Source organism: Eutrigla gurnardus, assembly GCF_963514095.1.
Source record: "Eutrigla gurnardus genome assembly, chromosome: 12".
Lineage (NCBI taxonomy): Eukaryota > Metazoa > Chordata > Actinopteri > Perciformes > Triglidae > Eutrigla > Eutrigla gurnardus.
In genome coordinates, this window is record NC_139926.1 from 4,377,404 (window position 1) to 4,401,902 (window position 24,499).

At 41.8% G+C, this 24,499-nt stretch overlaps 1 protein-coding gene across 14 annotated transcripts in view; it reads right to left on the reverse strand.

Annotated features, from left to right (window-relative positions):
- The window catches only part of LOC311021768 (mitogen-activated protein kinase kinase kinase kinase 4-like), a 109,812-nt gene that overhangs the window by 13,172 nt on the left and 72,141 nt on the right, over positions 1-24,499 (reverse strand). For 2 of the 14 annotated variants that reach the window (XM_084022553.1, XM_084022549.1), the window contains 11 exons: positions 23,705-23,860; positions 17,436-17,714; positions 14,927-15,036; positions 13,534-13,694; positions 13,248-13,345; positions 12,363-12,541; positions 10,982-11,099; positions 10,170-10,625; positions 8,736-8,850; positions 5,049-5,216; positions 1,675-1,818 (listed from right to left, as the gene is read on the reverse strand). In XM_084022553.1, the coding sequence (XP_083878679.1) occupies positions 1,675-1,818; positions 5,049-5,216; positions 8,736-8,850; positions 10,170-10,625; positions 10,982-11,099; positions 12,363-12,541; positions 13,248-13,345; positions 13,534-13,694; positions 14,927-15,036; positions 17,436-17,714; positions 23,705-23,860 (1,984 nt within the window). Of the gene's footprint in view, positions 1-1,674; positions 1,819-5,048; positions 5,238-8,735; positions 8,851-10,169; positions 10,626-10,981; positions 11,100-12,362; positions 12,542-13,247; positions 13,346-13,533; positions 13,695-14,926; positions 15,037-17,435; positions 17,715-23,704; positions 23,861-24,499 lie in introns of all 14 variants that reach the window. The other 12 variants (XM_084022547.1, XM_084022557.1, XM_084022556.1 and 9 more) reach the window with 8 other exon arrangements.

The window sequence follows — 24,499 nt, forward strand, 5'->3', positions numbered from 1 at the left end:
TGCGGTTCGTCTTTTTTTAATTACCCGGAAGGCGCTGTGTTATGCTGCGAAATTACCTGAAAGCCTACCTGAGACATTTAGGGGGAGCTCTAAAACACTGTTCATTAACGCTCTGACAGCGTCTGACGCTCGCGTTTTGAAGTAAACCTACTGTTTTAAACACGCACCAAAAGCGTTATGACGCGGACATAAAAGCGGTTCAAAACCGACGGGGAGAATCGGAGCCTCCGCCTCTCAGCTGTTGATCCTCGGTGTGCCGGGTCGGCTGCGCTCTGACCCGCTCCGTGAGTCGGTGTCCAGCTCATGGAGCCTGCTAACAACATAGTGTAGAGTCACACGGACCGGCTTTCACACTTTTCCAAAAGTGGAGCGTATGCCCATCTCGCGATCGCGAATGTAGAGTCAATTGATTTTGGGTTTAAAATGCATTGTAACGCGCGTTACTGAGATTTGTACCGAGTAAAATATTACCAGTTTTTTTTTTGTAATGCCTTACATTACCGTGTTACAGCAAAACGTAATGCATTACAGTAATGCATTACTTTTGTAACGCGTTACTCCCAACACTGGTTACTAAACCCAAAAGGTTTCTTTTCCTGATGCCTTTCATTTGGTGGCCCTTAAGAGCAAACGTTTCCTTTAGGAGAGACGGGTCCTCCAGGGTCCTCCAGGGTCCTCTAGTCTACCGTGGGATCCACTTGTTGAAATGCATTTGAGTTAGTCACTCTCAGGCTGCAAAGATGTTTGTTATTGGCTCCTTCTTTATGGTTGCCTTGTGAAATATTAAACATAAACTAAATGATATTACTACAGAAACGTTGACCTGTCGATCAGCAGGTAGCCCCGCCCCCTAAAGCATCCCCTGCTTTCTGGTCTGTTTGACTCTAAATGAACCATAATGTACTAAATGAACATCATGCTGGATTGAAGAAGACTTGAAAAGATTGAGACCATAAACTCATGTTTACAATGTTTACTGAGATAATTATTTTCTCACAGACTTACAATCAGACAACCAGAGGAGTCGCCCCCTGCTGGCCAGTTAAAGGCACATTTAAATAATAAAAAAAAAAAAATTAAATTTAAAATTAAATTCAAGCCGTGGATACACTTGTATCTGATGAGCAAATGTGTGAGGCTTCTGTTGAAACTGTCTCCTAGTAATTCGTCTTACACATAGTTTTTTTGCTTCTGCTCGAGCAGCGAGGTGATACAACCTTCCATGACGCGTTTTTATACTACAAGCACTTTCTGTGGAAGGAAGCCGCTGCATGTTTCCTTCCATCATGGAAAGCCTGAGTGTGGCCAACCTTACATCGTACACACACATGACGTGGTCTCGCCTGCTGAGATTTACCCAACATCCGCTTAGCTCAAAATATCTGTTGTGACACACTGAACTACACTGCTTCTGTGTGTGTGTGTGTGTGTGTGTGTGTGTGTGTGTGTGTGAGAAATTGAGAAAGAGGAGAAGTGAGAACGTGGATGCCCTTGTCACTCAACTGTGTGTTTGTGTATTGAAACATTGATGCAATAACAGATGCATACACGCACAGTTTGTGTGAATACGGAGCATGACGCAGGTTTTAGTGTGTTTTCAGGTGTTTGCACAAGTCAAAACACACACACACACGATGACACAGGAAATGTGTGTGTGTGTGTGTGTCTATGTACCTGATATAGTGACCAGGACGTTGAGGCCCTCCAGGACGTCCATCTGCTGGAAGCGCCGTCGGCTGATCAGAGGGTAAACTTTCCCCTGACCGCTGCGATCCAACAGCATCAGACCGCTCTCTGTTCCCACCAACAGGTTCACTCCTACACACACACACACACACACACACACACACACACACACACACACACACACACAGATGTAAATGCAGTATCCAGTGAGGTCAGACAGGACTTTGCTGCCACCAGGTGGTGGACGTCAGGAAGAACACACAAGCTTGTTGGATGGACGCTGGTCAGGTCTCCCTGCGTCTCCCATGGGACCTGACTGGGAAAAAATATGTCCGGTAGGAAACGGAGAGAGACAACCAATTTTTGAATCCCTTTTGAATTGTACCATGAATTAAATATATGATGTTGGTTAAATTTAAATTTTTTCAAGTCCAGAAAGTGGTAGAATCATTTAGTTTAGTATGAAAACGCTCAGTGAACAGTCCTCCTTTTCTTTATTTTACTTTACCTAATATAAATGATCATTATTACTAGAGATCCGCTACCCGGATCGGATATCGGCTCCGATATTGACTAATTAGCTGGATCAGATATCGGATGAATGAGGCTGATCCAGCATTCCGACCAGTCATTTCATTTTTATTAATATCATAGTCACTTCAATTCTATGTTTGCAACACTGGTTACGTCATCACGCAGAGCACGCACAGAAGCTAGTGATGAGCAAACACAGAGCAACATGAAGCAAGCGCCGGTTAATTAAGCCATTGCTATATTCTATATTACATTTTAAAATTTGCAGTGCACTTTACATGGTTACAAGTGTTATTTATTTATTTTTGCTGCTAATGTACACTTTGTGATTTGTTAATAAATAATATTAAGTACATTTATATCTGTGGCAATGTCACATGGCAAGGTATACGGTTCATTCATTCAACAGTAGTATCGGATCGGTATCGGGTATCGGCCGATATGCTCAGCCCAGGTATCAGTATGGGATTGGATCGGAAGAAAACTGGATCGGTGCATCTCTAGTTATTACTATTCATCAGCAGGATATGTGGCAGTCGTGTTCACAAATGGCTCTCATGTAGTGGCTTTCACAAACGCAGCATAGATTATTTAATATCGATTTATAAGACGATATGAAAACAGAGAAAAGAGAGAAAGGTCTGGTTTCTTTCCTGTTTGTTTGTTACTGTGGTGACGAGACAGAGGGATACTGTGACGTCTGCTCTGCTGCGCTCAGCTGGTCCAGCTCTCTTCTTCCTCTTTGGCAGCTTTAGCAACATGGTTCCTGTTGACGGTACCACCACATCGGCGTCATGTCCGTACGAGTGCTACGCTTGTTTTCCATGAAGACACTGTGGGGTTTAGTGGAGCGCTGGAGGCGCCGCCTCGTCACAACGTGGTACAGTGGAATGATGCTTATTGTGTAACACGACAGGACAATTTGAACATCTCACATTACCCCAATGGCCTTGCTGTGGCGGGACCACTTCCATATGAAACCAGTTCTTCTTCATTTCAGTAACAGCATGACCTTTGGGGGACTTGGCATTAACAGCATGCGTGCTGGTCCGTACACCACGTAGTCTGTACTGTGATTTTAAACATCAACTGTGATTCATTCTCAAAGGGGAGGCAGTAGAAAATGTGAGAGACCACTTCTGGTTCGCGGGCCAAACAAACACAGGACGTGCAAGCAGGAGGCCGGCAGTCCAGACCAGAGTCCCAAAGTGGGTCTACTGGTCACGTTTCAACGGATTGTCTTAGTTACGTTGTTTACTTACAGATTTTACTTCGTTCACATAGTTTTTTTAAGCTCAATCATGATGCTCTTCCTAAACCTCACTCAAGGGTTTTGTTGCCTAAACATACGGTTGACGGTAGCGATGTGGCATTAAAGTGGCAGTCCGTAAGATTTGAGATGCGTTGCTTCTAGCGGCATCTTTGGCGGTAGATGGAACTGCATGTGAGCCTCTGGGACTCATCTCCCTCACCAACAGTGTGACTGTCTCTCATCTGCGTGATGCCTTCAAATGTTCCACACTGAAAGGAGGTCCGTGGTTTTCCCTCGTTGGCGTCACTTTGCTTCTTGATGACTTTCCTTCTTCACTTCCATTAGTTTGTTGTTTCTTTTCTTGGACTGGAAGTTGAATGGTCTTCTTTCTCTGGCTGTTGATCCTCCATTGTGAGTCAGCAGTAATGTAATGTACCTGGTCAAACACTTTAGACTAGAGGGAGCCTGACTCAGCAGTTAGAAGTTACTGATTTCCCATTCCAAGTAAACGCAGCATACTTCCGTGAGTAGCTCCACCTGCAGACCAACCGCTGCTGACTGAAGGAAAAAGATCAAACTCATTTAGAGTTTAGTGGGAATGTGACTACAGACACGGAGATCCTATTTCTGGGCAAAGCAGCAACAAGCACTTTCATTAGTGGTCACCAGTGTTGGGCAAGTTACTTCAAAAGCGTAATGCATTATTTATTACTTGTTACTGTTATTTCAAAGTAATTAGTTACATTATACAATATTACTGTCTTTGAATTGTAAGGAATTACACTACTTTTACATTACTTTTGCATTACTTTTCGCCAAAATAAAAGGAAATAAGTATTTTTTGTTCTCAATAGATCTTCTTGTGTTCAATGCAGCTCATTACACATTACATTACCGCGTTACAGCAAAACGTAATGCATTACAGTAATGCATTACTTTTGTAACGCGTTACTCCCAACACTGATGGTCACATGATCAACCACCATTGTTTTTAACTCACTCTTTGATAGATAGGAACACAATTAAATAGATGACGATGTGAGGGACTGCCACTTACAGCGACATGAAAACAGTAGAGCCTAAATGACAAGCGAAAAGCCTCGAATGTGTTCTGGTGACACGTGGAAACGTCGTGCTGAGATCAGGTTGTAAAAACCTGGAGACTTTATCTTATAGGACATAGTTGGGAGTATTTACTGAATCTGACATGACAAACTGGTAGGAAACCAGCGTATGAAGAAAAGAGGAAGAGATGATAATACCACAATGTAACAATTAAATAATGAATTATGGTTAAAACAAATTCATTGTTTATTTTATGTTCTTCTTCCCCAATCTTCTGTGGAGGGGTATATTTTATTTTGATTACATTTATATTGTATAATATGGACTTTTTTTTAGATGTGTTTTTAATCCCCCACCCTTCTAATTGTTTTATGTATTTTCCTTATTCATTTATTTAAATGTATTGAAATGAATTATTCTTATTCTTGTGTCACCATGTACAGTAATGTACGGTCATAAAAATACCTCACATTAGAAATGTGACCCTGTAGGAGCGAGGTGTGGATCTTACCCCAGAGTGCAGCACAGAGGATCTCGGAGTTGAACCTCTTCTTGTATTTGCGGATCTCAGGCGTGTCGCTCTGCGGGCGAGTGTTGACCGGGTTAACGTTGACCACGGAGCCCTTCCGAGACGGGTCGGCCCTCAGCGCCTCCGCCAGCCGGGCGTCGTTCCCGTAGCCTACGAGGTCAAAGGGGGGAGCTGAGTGGGACAGCGCAGGGAGCAGAATGTACCGGGCAGGGTGGGGATCAGTCAACGCATCAGCATTAGAGAGAAGGATGGAGCTCCTTCATCTGCTTTAGTTAGTTATGAGTAGAAGTGTAACGATTCATTCCATGCATCGATGAATCGATTGTCAGTCCTACCGATTCAACTAAATCCATCTGCTAAAATAAATAAATAGAATGAATCATTTTGGCTTCACCAATAATCGATATAAATGAATCGTGATTCTTAATTATGATTAATGCTTTAATATGTTTAAGACACTCTCTCCCCTGCCAGCATGTAGTCAGTTATTTTTTGAAAAATGTTCAAAATAACCGAGCATTGCATTTTTGTATTCAGCATAACATATTATGCAGGACTACTTTTATTGAATAAATATGTTGAATAAGTAATTCAGTGGTCTGTTTATTTTTTCACCTTTCAGAAGAATACAGATAGTCTCACTTGCATTATTGCATGTTTATTTAATGGATATAGAATTTTGGTTACAAGTTACAGAATCGAAGTGAAGCCAAAGATTCCCACCCCTAGTTATGAGTGACCGATTGATGATCATAAGATCAACTAAAAACATTGATTGAAAAGTGACTTAACCCCAGAGTTAACATTGAAGTGCTTCTAGCCTGCAAATAAAAAAAATACCTCTAGAGCACTGTTCCCAGACTGTGGTGCTACGTGAGCTCCCTCTAGTGGTACATGGGAGGAAGAGCCAAAATATATTATATTTTTAAATTAAATTCATTTGAATTAAAAACAGGCCCTATACTATCACAAATTTGAATGAAAATACTTAAAGGTCACTATAAAGTCATTTATTTGTGGTACCAATACTTTCTGAGGTGGTACACAATGTAAACGCTTTGAGAACGACTGCTCCAGAGTGTGAAAAGCAAAAAGTATCAGTCAGCAAGTGGAGGAAAACGTCAGACGTCAATTCACTACCATACATATTTTTTTCAAAATAAGGTCCCATTGGAAACACCAGAAGTCTGAAATGAAATAATGCTGGTGATGTGAAGTTTAAAGACAAATCAAACCAAACATGTCAGAAGTGGTTGGAAGTCACCGAGTTCAGAGCAAAACACAGAAATTGGGATTGGTAACGAGCTCACAGCCTCATTAAGCCTCTACAGCCACGGAGGAAGATTATTTCATAGTATCTGTTCCACAAAGTAGACCATCCTTCTCTCCGGCTCCTAAATCACCATCTTGACTCAAAACATCTGCAGGAAACTCAAAACCAGTGATTAAATATGGACTGAAACATCTGTTATAAGTAGGAGGACAGTGGCCGATCCACTGAGGGATGATGGGAACAGGAGCGCTGCCTCGATAAGAAAACTTTGTTTACAAACTGGCTGGCTAACGAGATCCGGGCCCCCAGGAGGCGGAGAGCACTCTGCACTAACACTGATTCAGTTTAGTGTTGAACTTTTCTCTCAAACTTTACTCACATTCAGGATCTTTCCCCGGTTCCTCCAGACAAACTGGATATCTGTTGGTGTTAACAGCCACAGCTCCAGAGTCGTGATGTTCAGTAGTGGGGTTGGTTGTACCAGTTAAGGTGGATGCTATATTTAGAATATTTCCATCTTACTGTCAGACAGACCTTTCTGTTGTCGACGCTCTCTTCAAAGCCACCAGACTGCTTTGACAAAAACAGTAAATGTACCTCTCAGAACACAGGAGCTGCTGCTCTCCTGACGCCTACATCACGTAGTTAGTTTCTGTCATTGTGTGTCAACCCGCCTCACAAACATCCAGACCATCTTTAATGCCTCAAACTACAGGGGGCGGAGTTTGCAAAGATGAGCACTGCTGATTGGTCAGACGCAAGATCAATAGGAACCTTTTTGTATATTTTCTGATCGCTGAATTCGATAAAGAGGGTGTTAATGAGGGCGTCGTCGAGCCTAAAGCCTGGTTCAGACCACCACATCATCCTGGTTCAGACCACCAGATCATCCTGGTTCAGACCACCACATCATCCTGGTTCAGACCACCACATCATCCTGGTTCAAACCACCACATCATCCTGGTTCAGACCACCACATCCTCCTGGTTCAGACCACCACATCATCCTGGTTCAGACCACCACATCATCCTGGTTCAGACCACCAGATCATCCTGGTTCAGACCACCACATCCTCCTGGTTCAGACCACCACATCCTCCTGGTTCAGACCACCAGATCATCCTGGTTCAGACCGCCAGATCATCCTGGTTCAGACCACCACATCATCCTGGTTCAGACCACCAGATCATCCTGGTTCAGACCACCAGATCATCCTGGTTCAGACCACCACATCCTCCTGGTTCAGACCATCACATCATCCTGGTTCAGACCACCAGATCATCCTGGTTCAGACCACCACATCATCCTGGTTCAGACCACCACATCATCCTGGTTCAGACCACCAGATCATCCTGGTTCAGACCACCACATCATCCTGGTTCAGACCACCACATCATCCTGGTTCAGACCACCACATCCTCCTGGTTCAGACCACCACATCCTCCTGGTTCAGACCACCACATCATCCTGGTTCAGACCACCACATCATCCTGGTTCAGACCACCACATCATCCTGGTTCAGACCACCACATCATCCTGGTTCAGACCACCAGATCATCCTGGTTCAGACCACCAGATCATCCTGGTTCAGACCACCAGATCATCCTGGTTCAGACCACCACATCATCCTGATAATCCTAAATATCATCATGAGTGACTGGAGAAAGCTGTCCAAATCACTAATAAAAATAATCATCATTTATTAATCCTTTATTCATGCAGAGAGACTTTACAATGTATTTATCTGTTATTTATGATCATCAACAAAAATATTTGTTTATTAACAAAATCTAAACTAATATCAATATGTTTTAGGGCCATTCAAGAGTTTTAAGCAGATTTTGAAGGTTATCAGGATACAATTGTGAACTGCAATGATTTTGACGAAGATAATAGTGTATGTAATCTACATATGGTCTCATGTCTAATCTGCACTGTAGAAATGGTGAAGAGAAAGAGGAACAATGTTGTGGTGACATGGAGGAATCATCTCTGTTACCATGGCAACAACAGCCCTGCCTCTTTGATGTTTCCTCGAGGGAGGATCATGACAGAGTGAAGAAGGAAAAAAGCTGGAGAGAAATGGCAGAGTAGGGATGACATCACTCACATGGAGGCAGACGAGCAGCTATGATTGGTCGAGGACCGACATGGAGTCTTCATGTCTGTCGCGACAAGATTTTATGACTCTATAATCAGACTATCGTACAGACACTACTATCCTGTCGCCTGAAATTACGTTTCTGTCCAGGTTTGTAAACGTCTGAATGAGCCTGAGGTGCAAATGAAAAGCAGAAAGGTTTCTTTCTGAACATACAAAGGAAAGGCACTCTTTGTGGTTGTGAACCTTTTGGCTAATGGGATTTTTCCCAGCAGCCAACGGGGGACGAGACTTACCGATGTTGTTGAGGGCGCTGCCGGTGGATGGAGAGACTTGGAGGAGGCGTGGGTCGATGAACGGAGTGAAGGAGGAAGAAGACTTGTGTTTCTGCATGTTGTTACTGGACTGGCTCTACAGGGAGATCAGTCTGGATTTAGTGGAATATCACGACTGTGAATGTGTTATTTTAGAAAGATCACAGACACATTTACAGCATTCTATGCCTCGACATTCATGTAAACCATGTACAAGATGATGCAGTCAAACAAGCAGGAAAACTGAGGTGTTTCTGTATGTGCTGCATGCAAATACAACAGGCATTCAGTCGGAGGGTAAATTATAAACACTGAGGAAAAAGGCAAAAACAATGGTGGAGGGTAAAACATATGGAGTGCATACGGAGAAACCAAAAATCTATATTTCCATGGGAAACATACTTGCCGTTGTGCTCCTAACTGCCCTGCTGGCTATGATCTACTCTCTGAGGAATGTGAGAATAGGACTGAAAATAGGCAACATCAAGGAATGAGATGACATTTAGCTGATGTGGGGGAATGCTGGCGAAACCACAAGTTTCCTCGGAGGACAATTCAAGAGAAAAGCTGCAAACCAGAGCTAACGTGTCTGTTGTGATCAGAGATACAGAACGCATGGAGCAGCGGTGGATTACAGCTGGACGTCCTTTACCGAAAGGTCCTTTCATGCTGTTTACACTTCAGTATATGTACAACAAACAGGATGTTCACAGGGCAACATGTTGCTTTGTCTTCCAGTCATACTTCCATCGGACCACTAAACACCACCATCTCTGCAGAAAGTGTTAGCTTTTACTAATTATTTTAATAAAATAACATTGCACCTCAGACTTTGACCCTCTCGCTCACATATCTGCTGGCCAGAGAATTATGTGTCAGAATAATCAGTAAAGTTGTTTTCTGGTTATAAAAACACAAAAATAATATATTCCTATATTTCATGTTACCTGTGATGAGGTTGATCGAAGAGATTTTACTTTGTTCTTGTGAATGTACCACTTTAATATTAGAAAACATCCAAGTTCTTTATTGTAAATGTGACTTAAATATTAAAGAATTTCTGCATTTTATGATCTCAGAGAATATCTGAGGTTCTTTTTTGTAAATTCTGTGTTTTTTTCATTTAAATGAACCACTTTAATCTCATTTCTCATAAATTCTTGAGGAGGATAACTAGTACCAACGGTGACCAGCAGAGGGCGCCCATAAAGAATAAATGCGGAAGAAGACATCATGGTCGTGTTGAGAAGTGAGAAAAGTATGAGCAGAATTTCACAGCAATAACCCGTCTGGATGTTATGGAGTTTTCTCGCTGGACTAGTTTCTACTCTACTGTGTTCAGGCCTTGATGATTTCCACTTCCTGTTCAAAGTTACACAAGAAATGTGTCTCTTAGTGACGGGCTGAAGGACATACCTCTATGAGGAGGCTGAGCTTTTCCAGGGGACTCTGGGGGGACATGGTGGAGGGGCTGGCGAGGCTGGAGGAGGAAGGGGAGTTGGATGCGGAGGAGGAGGGGGAGGAATGGTGGCTCTGCTGGATCAGGTCTGGAAGGTGGTGAATGCGGCCGGCAAAGCCGTTCCTGTCCGAGTGCTGTGTGGGGTGATGATGGTGGTGGTGATGGTGATGATGGGGGCTGGGGGTGTGGTGGCCGAGGCCCGGGCCTGACACCGAGCCGGGACTCGGGGCGAAGCCTGCAAGCAGGCCGGGGGTCTGAGCTTGGCCCGGGCCGGGGCTCGGACGCTTTCTGTTGTCACCTGCACTCTGGAAGTAGAAAGAGGGGTAGACGACTGTGGGTCTAGACGTGTTCCTGATGAGTTCAGGGGAAGGGAAGGTGTTAGCTAGAGCAAAGGGCAAACTACAGTGGCTACCCTACAGGCGGAAGGACAGCTGTCGTTAGTATCGGGTAGATTGGGTTTAAATGACTGCAAAAGTATCAGCTGATGAAATCACACATCTAGATGTCCTGATGGAGTGAAAATGGAACTAAATCTAAATGAATGATGAATCCATGTAAGTGAATGAGCTCCTGGTCTTTATAGAAGCAGAATAAGTTCTACGAGGCTTCTGTACTGTGTGACGCTGAGCTGCTCTCCAGAAATCAGAACAGAACACCAGCAACAAACACAATGGAAAACAGTTTGGGTACAAATAAACAAAACATGCAACGGGACAACTGGAGGTTTGTGATAAATGATAGGTGTGGGTTTCTTCTCTCCAGCCAGTACCTGTCTGACGATCAGCGTGCTGTCTTTGCAGGGCGTCGAGCCGGCATCGCTCTCGCCTTCATCATGGACGATCATTGTTTTCACCGACTCCGTCTCTCCGTTGCTCAGCCTGGAAGAGCTGCAGCAGAGGAGAAGAGCCATTCAGCACGCACACATTGTGTTCGGCAACTTGTCGAAATAATTATAGCATGTTCTACACCTGTAGAGCATAGACAATCATCAAAGGGCCATCATACATATAAATAATAATAATAATACAGAGCTGAGGGAGAGGAGTGATAAAATACAGTACATATACAAACACCAATATGGAAATACCAATATACACATACACACCCCAATATACAAATACACACACAGAAATATTTGCTTTTATGTGCAGTGATTAGAGGAGCTAATCAAGAAAAAAACATTGAGATTCTCTGAAATTAAAGTGCTAAATTTAAGAGAAAAAAAAATCTTAAATTTATTCTAAGAAAACTTGAATATTCTTTGACATTAAATTTCTCAATTGATGGTAAGGGGTTTAGCTCAGGAGGTAGAGCGGGTTGGCTGGTAACCGCAAGATTGCCGATTCGATCCCCGGCTCCTCCTAGCTGAGTGCCTGTTGTCCCTGAGCCCTGCGTGGTTGACTCCGCCGTCGGTGTGTGAATATGTGTGTGAATGGGTGAATGTCAGTCATTACTGTAAAGTGCTATATAAATGAGGCCATTTACCATTTAAAGAACTAACACATTAAAGTGAAAAACATTTATAGATTATAAAGAAGATTATAATCACACCACAGACTCTTTAACACTGCAGTCAAAACTGTTAACGCCGCCACCTTAATTTGGTTACACATACAGACATGTTATAAGACATGTTTTCTTTCATGTTCTTTATGAACATAAAAAAATACTAATATTCATATTTGACACTGAGCTCCTCACGTTACTGCAGGGTGTTACGGTGGCAGAGGTTGATTTAAGTGAGCGATTTGGTTACATTATTTTTCAGATTTGTTTTTCTCGTAAATTTGTGACTGTAATCTCAGAGAATTTCACTTTTTTTTTGCCAATTTATGATTTATTAAAAAAAAATATATATTGAAATTCTATTATTTCTTTTAAATGTAACACCGTAATCTCAGAGACTATCAGAGTTTTTCCACAGAAATATAATTTGCAAATATATGACTTGCAAATATGTGAATTGTTTCCTCATAAATTACATTTTTTTTCACATAACTTTGTGACTTATCACAAGGAATGTCACTCATTTACACAGAGAGTATCTTATTCTTTTCTTGTAAATATGGAGTATTCTTGTTAAAATATTAACCCCTCAACAGCTTCCATGTTACAGGGTCAACACATGTGCCATGAGATCAGATACATACACAGCTCTGGAGTCCTCCGGGCCAGAGGTCGACTCTTCACCTGCCTCCTGGTCTACCTCTTCATCGTCGTCTTCATCAGTGGTGTCTGAATCTTCACTGGAGGATGAATAATCCGTCACCTTATTTGGAGGGCGAACATCATCCACTGCGCGCAGCTCCTTGGCCAGAGCCGTCAGGTCCTAAAGGTCAGCGGGTGAAAGGTAAAACCTGCGTCAAACAAAAGCTACTTCGTCTGGGCATTTCATACACGAGCCATTATCTAAGACGTTCAGTTAGTCTTCCTTAGAAGATAAAGCAGGAAACAGAAAGCTGCAGGAGAGGAAGAGTGTTATAGAGGTACGCCAGCCAATGAGAAGCCAACGTGAGAGCAGCGAAGCCGAGAGATGAAGTGAGGAAAGAGACACAGCTGATGCTCTCCAAGTTATTGTAGGCAAGGTTAGTGAATCCATTCAAACAATGAGACAGATATTAGAGCTGCAAAGATGAAAACGTAGAGAAGAAAGAGTAAACCCTTCATTGAGGTTAGAGAGGGCATGAGTTAAGATGGCCACCGTCCAGGCAGAGACACCAGTGGATAGAAAGCAAACGAAGAGAAGTGCAGAAAACCCTTCAGCCAATCCGATTCAGACCATTTCACAAAGTCTCACCACCTCACCCTGCTGTACAGTGAGCAGATCACATGACACATGACACAGTCCAAGTGAGCCGGTTCATTATCATTCACACGAGGAGAAAGATGTCCCATCAGGCCACGCCAAATCATCACACACACACTCCAGCTTTCAAACCAACGCAAAGCGGTGTACCATCCAGTCATTTGAGATCTAGATCTATCCCAGCTAGCGAGCTACGGTGCCGGCTAGTCGGCTTTGAGTCAGCTCTCACCGCAGGTCTGTTCGGCCTGACCAAGTCCCTCCTCTCCTCTGGTTTTTTCCCAGCATTCTCTGGCCGTTGGAGGGGCGAGCCCTCTGATTTGGAGGAGGCTGAAGGAGGTGGAGGTGAAAAGATCAGTTTATTCTAAAAAAGTGATAAAACTGGCAAATCCAAATGCATGTTCTCATGTTTATGTAGCTCCTTTACTAAAGTGGAATTGACTGTAGCACAACTGTGTTTTAGGTCCACCTCCTGCATGATTCTAAGTGCTGATTTGTTAAAGTATGCGTGGACTCACAGCGGGCCCTGAATCTTTCTCCAGAGCCGCAGTGAGAACCGGGCTGAGAGCTGGAGTTACTGGAGCTGCTGGAGGAACTGGAGCCTCCGCTGCCGCTGTTACTGGTTGCTCTGGGAACCAGTTTCTCCACTCGCTCCCACAGCAGCCGAGGCTCCGCCGCACTGTAGAGCCAACAAACACCGGAGTCAAGAAAGTCATTGAAAGCAGAGTAGAGACACTGACTTATAACTGGACCAGAGCGACTCTACCAGAGTATGTGATATGATTTAAATAGAAAAGGTAGGTTCTATATTCTGACATAGAAAATGATATTTTCTGATTCATGAAATCAAGCTAATATTTTGGGCAGTTATCGAATAGAAATGTTCCTCTTGTGGCTCAAAAAGTCCCTAAATGAACTGAAAGTGAAGCAAAAATGGGGAGCAATAGTCCAAGGATCTGTTAATCAGATATAAATTAACAATATGATTAACAGATAACAGGATATTTGGCTTCAAAGGCCAATAGATATTATATTATAAGTCCATGATGAGGTATAATACTATGCTAAATAATGAATAGTACAGTAAGAACAAACCGTTGTTTTTTAGATGAAATAAAATACAGCACTTCAGGGTTAGAGATAACATACAGACAATCTCATTTATTGGTTTGGTTTATTGGCTTGTGAACACAGATGTTCACACAGAAGGAAAGAGGTATCAAGGTCAGACAGCTCGCATTATTGCATAAAGCCACCCACACACAACTCCATAAACGACAGCAGCACAGACAGTGAAGGCACTGGGTGCACCGGTTGTACAGACACAACCCTGTGTGTGGTGGACACATCTTTAAACAAGTGGTTGTTTCTAGGGTCTTGGAGAAAGTCTTCTTAATCATGTAGGTGAAAACAGCAGCATCACAGCACTTGTTCTCCTGAAGGCTGCAAATGACTTTGAAAACTTGACACTATGGAGCTTTAGTTCCTTAAAATCTCATTTGTGTCAGAGCCCTAACTGACCAAATGTTCTCTGGAAACACGATGTAGCTGCACTGATATATTCTCCTTTAGAGATACAACCAATGGAGTACCACAAGGCAATATTCTGGGCCCCATTCTCCTCCAATAGACCTATTTTTCATCTGTAACTTGATGCAAACGTTACATGTTGTTACAGAGCACATTTATTAATTAGGTATATAAACAAATTAATATATTTAATAAGATATTTCAAAAATACTAGTTTTGTATCTCCCACAGTTTTATATTACCTTTAAAAAAAAAAAGGTAAAAAAAATCCAACAGATTCAACAGAAATATATTCACACATATCAGGCATGTTACAACATATAAACTTCATCTGAATTTCAAAAGAAAACACTCAAAATCGGAGGGGTAATGTCAGTTTACCTGGCAGTGGGGCGTTGCACAGCATGGCTGCCGTGTGAGGGGTTGCCATGGTGATGAGGCGAGTCTCGCCTTGACAACACCGGGGACCTTGATGTAGTCCTTACAGGAACCTTTTGTGATAAAGACAGTGACCAGCTCACACGTGAACACGGTGCATGAATGGGCTTGAAAGTGCAGCGAATACATTAAACATACTGCGACCCTCAATCATAAAACCTTCGGTAGAGGCTTCACGTCACAGCAGCTCCGGTTGACCATCAAGAAGTAGTGGCAAACTGTTTAAGCTTACAATCCATATTAAACATAGAAACATAAAATAAGGCAGCAACACTGCTGATGCAACTAACTATTCTTAAAAGGTACTATGTGAAGTAATGTACTTGCATAATGCATTAATCACTTTGTATTGCCAACGTGGAACATTTTGTAATGTAACTTAAAAGATGACTTTCCACAACTTTCTTGGATGCCTATAATGCCTGTGGACTGATTTCCATGTAACGGTCTTTTTCCAGCAAAATCCGAAGAATGTGACGCTCCCAAGTGTCTTGTGTTAGAGCCCTAGACTGATTCAGCTCCCAGTAAATTTTGTTTGGGCACACAAAGTAGCAATACGAATATTGTCTACTCTAACAGGTAAAACGAGTGGCATCCCACAAGGCAATATTGTGGGCCCAGTTCAAATTCAATTGAATTGTGTATATTCATTTAATAACTGCTAATTATGAGCTGTGGATGTCTTATATGGCTGCACTTTCACCTATAAGGACACTGTGTCTTATCAAATTGTGCAAAGTGAAACTGCAGACCTAGAAAATGTTCTATCTGATCCTCCTCCACCAACTAAACTGCTCATCTCCACATACCACGTCCCAGAGCACCACTACAAAACAATTACTATGACACCGCTGGTCACTGGTCACACCTTGTCATAGCTTTCCCCCTTACAGACTCACATGTACATTCAGTAAAGCCAATATGTCACATTTGCTGGCATTCATAGCTCAACACAGCAGTGCAGAAGAGAAGTCAAAGCAGCCAATATAATTTAGAAAAACATAAACAGGCATTATTTCTGCAAAATGGAGAGGATGTGGACTGATATTAATGGAAGGTCAATCCGTGCTTGGTAACATGCTTCTCCTATATTTAAAGACTGAAATGACTTGATTAACTGATGTTAGACATGATGGTATACATTATATTGAAACTATGTTCTATACATTTACAGTAAGTCTTGACAGGGCCGTGGTTTGGCTTGGCAGTAGTTCTGTTTATAACGGAGGGTTTCATTTTCTGGTGGGCCATTAACTTTGGCTCTGTGGACTGAATTTAGATCTCTCGTGCTCTTTTGGATTCTGACTACCCACATTTATGGGTTTTACCACATAGCTTTCCTGTCTTTCCTATACTTATCCATAGCATCCAATATGCTATATGTTCAGGTGGGAAAAAACTGTTTTCTAAATGTGACCTCTCTCCACTTCCTTGCTTATTTTTCTCTACTTCTGCAGTTATTTTTATGTCCTTTTGTGGTCGTACAGAAAAATGCTAAATGTCCCAGTGTTCAGCAGGGTCACAGTACCATGACCAACCTGACTGATTGTTGTTGTACATATAGAGTGCTGCAAGGATGACATATTTTTTTAGGCTAACAGGAAGTTAGCATAGCCCTGGTTCCCTCGACAAAAAGCTCACTGGATTCTGGATTATTGCAGAAAATACTCTGCGGCAAACAACTATGTATGATACTCACACATTTTGTTCAGCAAGATAATCCTCACAGATAAAAAAACATGTTAATGGTTTTCTAAAGCAATAGTCAGAAGTAAAAATGTCATAAAGGCAATTAAGGAACTCTACCACAGTCACATGACTTCAACTAGCCAAAACTAAACTAAAGGCAGACTAGTGTTCTAGTGATGACGTTTCATTTAGCCTTAAGTAACCGCTTTTTAAAGACATGTTAAAATTCACCACAGGGGTATTTGCTGACTGATTTTATATCGTTGAACAAAACACTACAACCTCTTCAGCTTGCGGATCTAACCAAAAACACATTAAAAAAACATTTTGAGCGGAGAGGACCCGAAGTGAAAAAATGACTCATGTCTGGGTTTCGCAACTCATTCCTGCAGCAATCTATCACAGTAAAAGCAAGCTATCTCTCTTTATGCCAACACTCATTCACATCCTGGCATTTAAATTTCTCTGGAGATTCACGTTATCCGGAGGAATATCTTCAGGACAATATGGGATTTTCTCAGACCTGCTCATTTAAGAAAACTGTTAATGCAATATGGATTTAATTAAACCTATAATTCCCATACAAGCTTTTTTCTGCAACACAAAAAAATCCAATAAATGAATAATTGATAGCTTATAGAATCAGGCAGAGGGTGGGAAGCGATTCAAGTAATGAATTAAACAATTCAAGATGGGGATCTCTTGGGAATCAGGTTTACTACGCCTGCCAGACTACCTCTGGGGTCTTTCTTCCTGTCCTTACCCTGGGCGGGACCTCCTTTGAAGGGGCCGGTTCATGGGGCGATGGCCTATGCTGGGGTTGGGGTTGTGGGTCAGTGCGTGCAGGCGTTGATGATGAGGAGGATGGTGATGAAGTAGGAGGGTGATGGTGTTGGTGGGGGTCCTGGCTGTTGCGAAGGTTTTCAAAGCTAGGGACGAGTGGCTCGCTGAAGGAGTGCGGCCGTGACACAGCGGGCGGCGTGACAGTGGAGGATGAGGCCACGCTGCCGCTGCTCTTTAAAGCAGCCAGATGGGAACGGACCTTATAGACAACAAAAACACATTGGGGGAGGTCGGGTCAGTCTGCATGCAGTGCACTCTAAGAAGGATAGGGCCTTCTGGGTATCTTCTGGGTTTGTCAAATTGGAGTCATACAGGGCCTAAAGCGGTTCCTTGAGGAACCCCTCCTTAACTGCTTCAGGACAACAGACAGCAGCTCTAATATTATCCCTTTCAGACAATATTTAGCATTACTGGCTTCACCCATCCGTTAACGTGAGGTAATCTTTTTTCATTCAAAATGAGCTTCATTCAAAAATGACAGCAATGTTAGAGACACAGCCACAATGCTGGTACGATGTGTGACACCAGGTGTGTAAAAGCAGCCTGGTCTCTGAAAAATGATGTTCCCACACAATGAGAGTACATTGTAAATTAGGTTTCCAGGGGAACATATTATGTTGTGAATTGCGTTTGCTGTGACGTATCATGCCAAATGAGTCGACTGAAGTATAGGGAGGAGTGAAAAAACACAAGTCTTCCACTCAGGAGACTGATGTTGATGTCTCATGTGAACCATGCACTTTTGCTACCTAAACATAATCAAGTTCATTTGTTGCATTTTACCTTCTCATATTTAAAGCTAAACCATGATTTGTGTTTGGCATGGCATTTTTTTAAGCGTCTTTGGGTTTAGAAAAGTGCTATATAAATTAAATAATTAAATGGAAAGTAATGAAGTAATCTTCTCACAGGCTGCATGAGTGATGGATATTAAAAAATATGTTGGGAAGGAATACTTCACCCACATTATGTTCATTTGTACATTAATTACTCACCCTGTGTTAAATTCTCTCATGCCTCCACGGTGAACAAAGAATCGAAAAATGGAGAAAGGTCTTGATGAATTGAAGTAAATTATTGTAAGTCGCTTTAGACAAAAGCGTCCACTAAATGCCCTAAATGTAAATGTAAGTAAATGGGGGCCACAACAGCAAAATGATATCCATTTTTTGATTCTTGGGTCATTGTGGAGGCATCAGAGAAAAACATCAAGAGTTAAAGGCCACCCTCGCTGAGTGACTGACATACAGATGGACATTTTCTGGGTGAAGTAGTCATTTATTTAACAACCACTGCCTGCTCCCGCACTCATTAGTGAATCCATAAGTACATTTTCTTAGTCAGTGAATTATGCTTCCCTTTTTTTGCATTGCGTCCAACTGTGCATGGGCATAGACTAACACAACACTACGTTGGGCCTAATTCCTATTTACTGACATGCTGCATCAAGTGTTTTCTTCATATCAGCCCTGCAGTTGGCATGGCTGAAGATTATAGTTAAGAACGAGACGTGCATTTAATCTCTTGCAGTGTATTTAAGTTTATTAACTGCTGCAGGCTTTACATTAATCTGACAGCATTAAATTCAGACTTGTTCCATGTTGAAGGTGAGGGAGGATGGAAATCTTAGAGGTCAGTAAGGTTGCCGTTGTGACTTTTATATAAACATTACTCAGATATGAGGCCGGCATGTAAAACGTGTTCCATGTCCATGTGTTCAATAGAAACTCTTATCTTTCTGGTTAATATTCTGGCCATTTAAACCCAATTTAAAGACCTGGTAGAAGATCAAACCATGAGGTTAAACTGTGGTTCAGCTCAACACCAGAGCAGCTGGTTTACCATCTTATTTTTTGCTCAGACTATAGAGAGGAGGTGAAATCTGCTGCTGTTTTGTTTGATTGGAGGGAAACCTGAAGAACTTGGGTGGCACATAGTTGGAAGGTATGGCTCCAGTTTGTAGCAAAGCCCCTAAAGAACCCACATTGTTAGAGTGCAACAGCAGGAATAAAAGTAAATACATGTTGTACCTGTTGTCACTGAGGCTGCACATTAATGGAGAACAGAGAGGAGGCCATGAAGGAAGCCATTGCTACCATATTTTAAGAACTTATTTTGCACAAAAAGGTGCAGCCTGAGCAACAATAGATATAATGTCATACTTTGGATTTCTGAGAGTAACACAAGAAGTAAAACAAAATGTTGAATAAGAAAAAGAAAAAGTACAGACAGTGAATGGAACCATGAAGCTGAGTGGATCCTGAGACAAATGAAGTGAGACTTATTCTCTGGTTTGGTTATGCTGTATGTTATTTATGTATTCAAAATGTTCAGAATAATTAATAGGAATATGGTAGTGATAAGAATATAATCACAATAATGCATAATAATAACTAATTACATTTAAGAGTCAAAGGTCGAGGTGCACCAACAGGGATTAGTTCTAATCAGAGTTTAGGAAAACTAGTAAATACATATTTAAAATCAAGCAGTTAAAAACTACTCTCAGGTTATTAAAATCCATGGTTAAACAAAAATCAAACAGTTAAATCAATATCTATACTTGGTACCCAAACTAAACTAAAATAAATACATAATAAATTAGTCGATGTTGGGACTTAGCAAGTTAGCTATACAATAGGGGGGAACTGTTAACTTGTGTTAGAGATTGAGACAATAAACTCATGTTTACAATGTTTACTGAGATAATAAATCAGGAAGTCATTTTCTCATAGACTCCCATGCAACTGGAGGAGTCGCCCCCTGATGGCCAGCAGAGAGAATGCAAGTTTAAGTCACTGACATTTACATTTACATTTAGGGTGTTGGGAGTAAAAAATAAACAGAGGTTTAACGAGATGTTTAAATGTAATCTTTTCTTGATTTAAAGATATGTTCAAAGATTGGTGCAAAATGATTTAAAGTGAAATCGTGATTTAAAATGAATCCTTGTTTGTGCGTCCCGGCCTGAGATCTCCTACATATTAATGAGAAAGGAAAAGAATACACGTTGTATCCCTGTAGAAATATTTAGAGTTCAGAAGAAGCACGTTACGACATTCCCCAGGCAATCTTTACAAATCTTAACTATATGTAAGTTGAAATGTTTAATTTGAATGAAGGAGAGGCGTCTCAGTATTTGTCCAGTTTCCGTTATGCAACTGAGGCTGGACAACAGGGAGTCTCAGCATCAGAACCAAGCATGGAGATGATGTTAACAAGGCACGAACACTGGCAGGCAGAAACACATATGGGTCAATAAAGCATGCAAAGCTTGTGACTTGGTGTCTTTCACCTGAACTATCATCCTCTGACTCTACCCGAGCAGCTTTATTTGTTTAAACGGAACCTCAAGCAGATCCAGTCTGAACAGAGAATACTTCACAACTGCTTCCTGTCACTTGGAAATGAAGTTTAAACTGCAGATTTCATTTTCATTTAATTAGCTCGAATGAAGACCTCAGAAATGAACCTATCTAGGTTAGATTCAGTGCAGTTAAGTACAGTGTGTGTGTGTGTGTGTATGTAAAACCCAAACTAATGAATCCACTTTTAACATTATGCTATTATTAATAACGCACCAGTGATTTACATTATCCACTCCATTTTACAAAGTTGCAGCATCCCTTTTCCAATGATTTAATCTGTGTGACATATTCCAAACAGATTGACTTCAATGAACTGGGATTATTTGTGCTTAGTGGGTTGAATCCTTCACTGGGAAGATGACTAATGCTGTGTGAGTCCCCCTGCTGCAAATCTGGGTGCCAATGAATTATGGATGTTTTTAATCACCTGCTGAGGAGGTAAAGTATGTGCAGAAGCGCGTACAAATGCCACCGAAATACCACCAAACACACACTCACGTTCACACACACACTCGGGGAGGAAAGTGACTGAAATAAATCCACATTTGGTGAAAGAGTTTTTGTTTGCTTTGACGAGTGGGAGGACGACCTGTCAATCAAAGAGTTAATCACAGGAGAAGAGTATATAATCAAGGCTGTGATCGTTTCATTTTCATTCCACAAAAGTTCAGGACAATTTCTTTCAGGTGAAAAAAAAGACAATTTACACAAACAACCCATTGGCTCAGTGGTGTCATGAAAAGCTCTAATATGAAAAGGAACTCATTAAAGAGCCACTAAACCCCCAAACCACTGTAAACATTGTATGCTGGGTGTTTAGTTCAGAGTCTGGCTGTGCTTCTTGTCAGGTGATTCTACCTGACTGACTGCGACCCGACCTGATGATGGAGCGCCGTGTTTGTCTCCACCTGCTGCTGTGATGCTGCTCATTATTCACTGCTGTCTGGTCTATGGGACAGAACCAGGCTGTGCCTGTTCCCATGGACTACTACTGTTAATACTACTGCTAATATTACTACTGCTAATACTACTACTACTGCTAATATTACTACTGCTAATAATACTGCTAATATTACTACTGCTAATAATACTATTACTGCTAATATTACTACTGCTAATACTACTGCTAATATTACTACTGCTAATAATACTATTACTGCTAATATTACTACTGCTAATAATACTACTACTGCTAATATTACTATTGCTAATACTACTACTACTGCTAATATTACTACTGCTAATAATACTACTACTGCTGCTAATATTACTATTGCTAATACTACTACTGCTAATATTACAACTACAAATATTACTACAACTGCTAATATCACTCCTGCTAATATTACAACTACTAATATTACATCTGACATCTGATTTTTCATGTTTGAGAGGCATTTTCTTTTTTAAATTTCCAGGCTAGAGGCACTTCACTTGGTTACTCTTCAACTTGGAGATGCAATACAGTTTCACAGGTTACATATTTAAAAATGGGTGGATTGTATAGAACTGACTGCAACCATGAAGTTGACAAGAGCTCAGAGAAGTTCAACAAGATCCAGAGGAAACAACCTGAAAGAATCGAGCCAAAGACACAATCCAGGAGAGAGGAAATGACACGACGAGTGACACATTTCACATATCAATAAGTCTGATAGACTCAAGTGTTTCGAAATCACCTGAAAGAGAGAACCTTGAGATTATGATGGAAAAAAGGTATTAAATGCAAATAGACAGGTACCATCCAGAGTCAGTGGAGTTGGGAGGGCACATGAAGGTAAAGCTACAAAGCCGTTTTTTTTGTTTCCCTAAGAAATTGGCATTTTTTCGAGGTTAGCAGGGAATGCTGCCAAGTAATGGAGAGCACCATGAATTCATTCACTGTGAGCAAGGCCATGCTGGCAGGAAATGAGCCTCCAATTCACATAGGAACCATGTCAGGTTTAAAACCCAGGGAAAAGACAACCACGGTGTGTGACACTCAACCAGCCTGCCTCCTGTTTCAACCAGCGGTTGTATGTAAGAAGTGGACGTAGTCATGGTGACACTACCATGGATTTGTGGATTTTGGCCGTCTCCATCTTGCATTATTGCAACCAGTGAAGGAAGTGACCATATTTGGCTTGTGGAGGAACGACGGGTGGATCTGATGAACACAAACAGCATAGCGGCACCCTTACTGGATCTGGATCCATCTGGATTCTGGTGTGAACAGTCGCCTCACCATGTCGTCTGACACACGGGCTTGTCATGATAACTACTATTGCAGCAAACTGTCCCAGAAATAATTGTCATAAATTATATTAATCAACTGGTAAACATGTCATATATATTTGTTCGCTTCTAAGTTTGAGGAGCTTTAGAGTGATGCTCCCACCGAGCCTCAGTCTAGTCTCTGTTGATTTGATTCAACAAACACATTTGGAGTCTCAGGGCGCCTCCAGGTATTTTTATGTACGTTTGTCAATACACCAGTTCACCAGAAACCACTGTTTTGCTCCGGTGCATGTGTGCATGGCAGGTGCTACTCTCTTGTGCCGCATTTCTAGCGGTGTTTAGACACGCATAAAATATATGCGTAATATATCTATATATCTATATATCTATATATCTATATATATATATATATTGTTGTGACGTGTCTTGGTGTGATCTTAGTGCCTCGATGAGCCCAACAAGCTACGACGCAGCTAACTCCTAGGAAAGAAAATGTATCAGCAGACTCTAACTCGTGACCAAGCGGACCAGACTCAAGCTGCTGGCTGTGTAGTAGAGCTGTGAGAGTAAAGACCAAGCAATGATTGAGGAGGCCGAGGGTTACCTGCGGTTCCACAGGCCGGTGCATGGCAGGCGCCTCAGATGCCGCGTTCCCGTTGGGGTAGGAAGACTCCGAGCGCGGTGGCACCGGGGGCTGCTGCGGTTTGGTCTGAGCTGCCTGAGGAGAACCCTGGATGTTCTTCCGGTATCGCTCATCCGCCTAAGGAAGGACAGACACACACAAATGAAGCAGAGCAGCATTAGCAGCGGTATGAGAGTACGGCTCCATGTGTGTGGAGACACGAGTCATTAGGCACTTTGTTAGTTTCCCACCGCAGAGCAGAGACGTTACAAACACACCAGAAAGTCTTTTGCTGATGAAGGCACAACAAAGCTCTTCCTCACGGGCAGCAGTGTTATTGTCATCACAATATTCCCACATCTCTGCTAGCAGGACAACAACCACGACCAGCAAAGAGTCTCATGCATTTTTAACATGGAGAAAAACATTGAGGTTAGGACACACACCAAGGTCCAAGACACCGACTCACAGGTACAACTAAGGGCGTGTTTGTGAAAATGACTTTCACTACTCAACAAATAAACATCTCTCAGCATCTAGTTTGTTTTGTCTTATTCTTTTTTTGAAAAGCACTTATGACTAAAAATCATCCTTTAGCATGTCGACTGAGAGTAGCTCATTGTTGTTGGTTGAATGGAGTGCAACACTGAGCTGAAGAATCAATCCCATTCATTAGTCACTTCCTAAATATTAAATTCATCCAGGACACTGATGTCAGTGTTCCATGTGACGCAAGTAGTTTTATAAAAATGTATTTAGAATTGAATCATTATAATT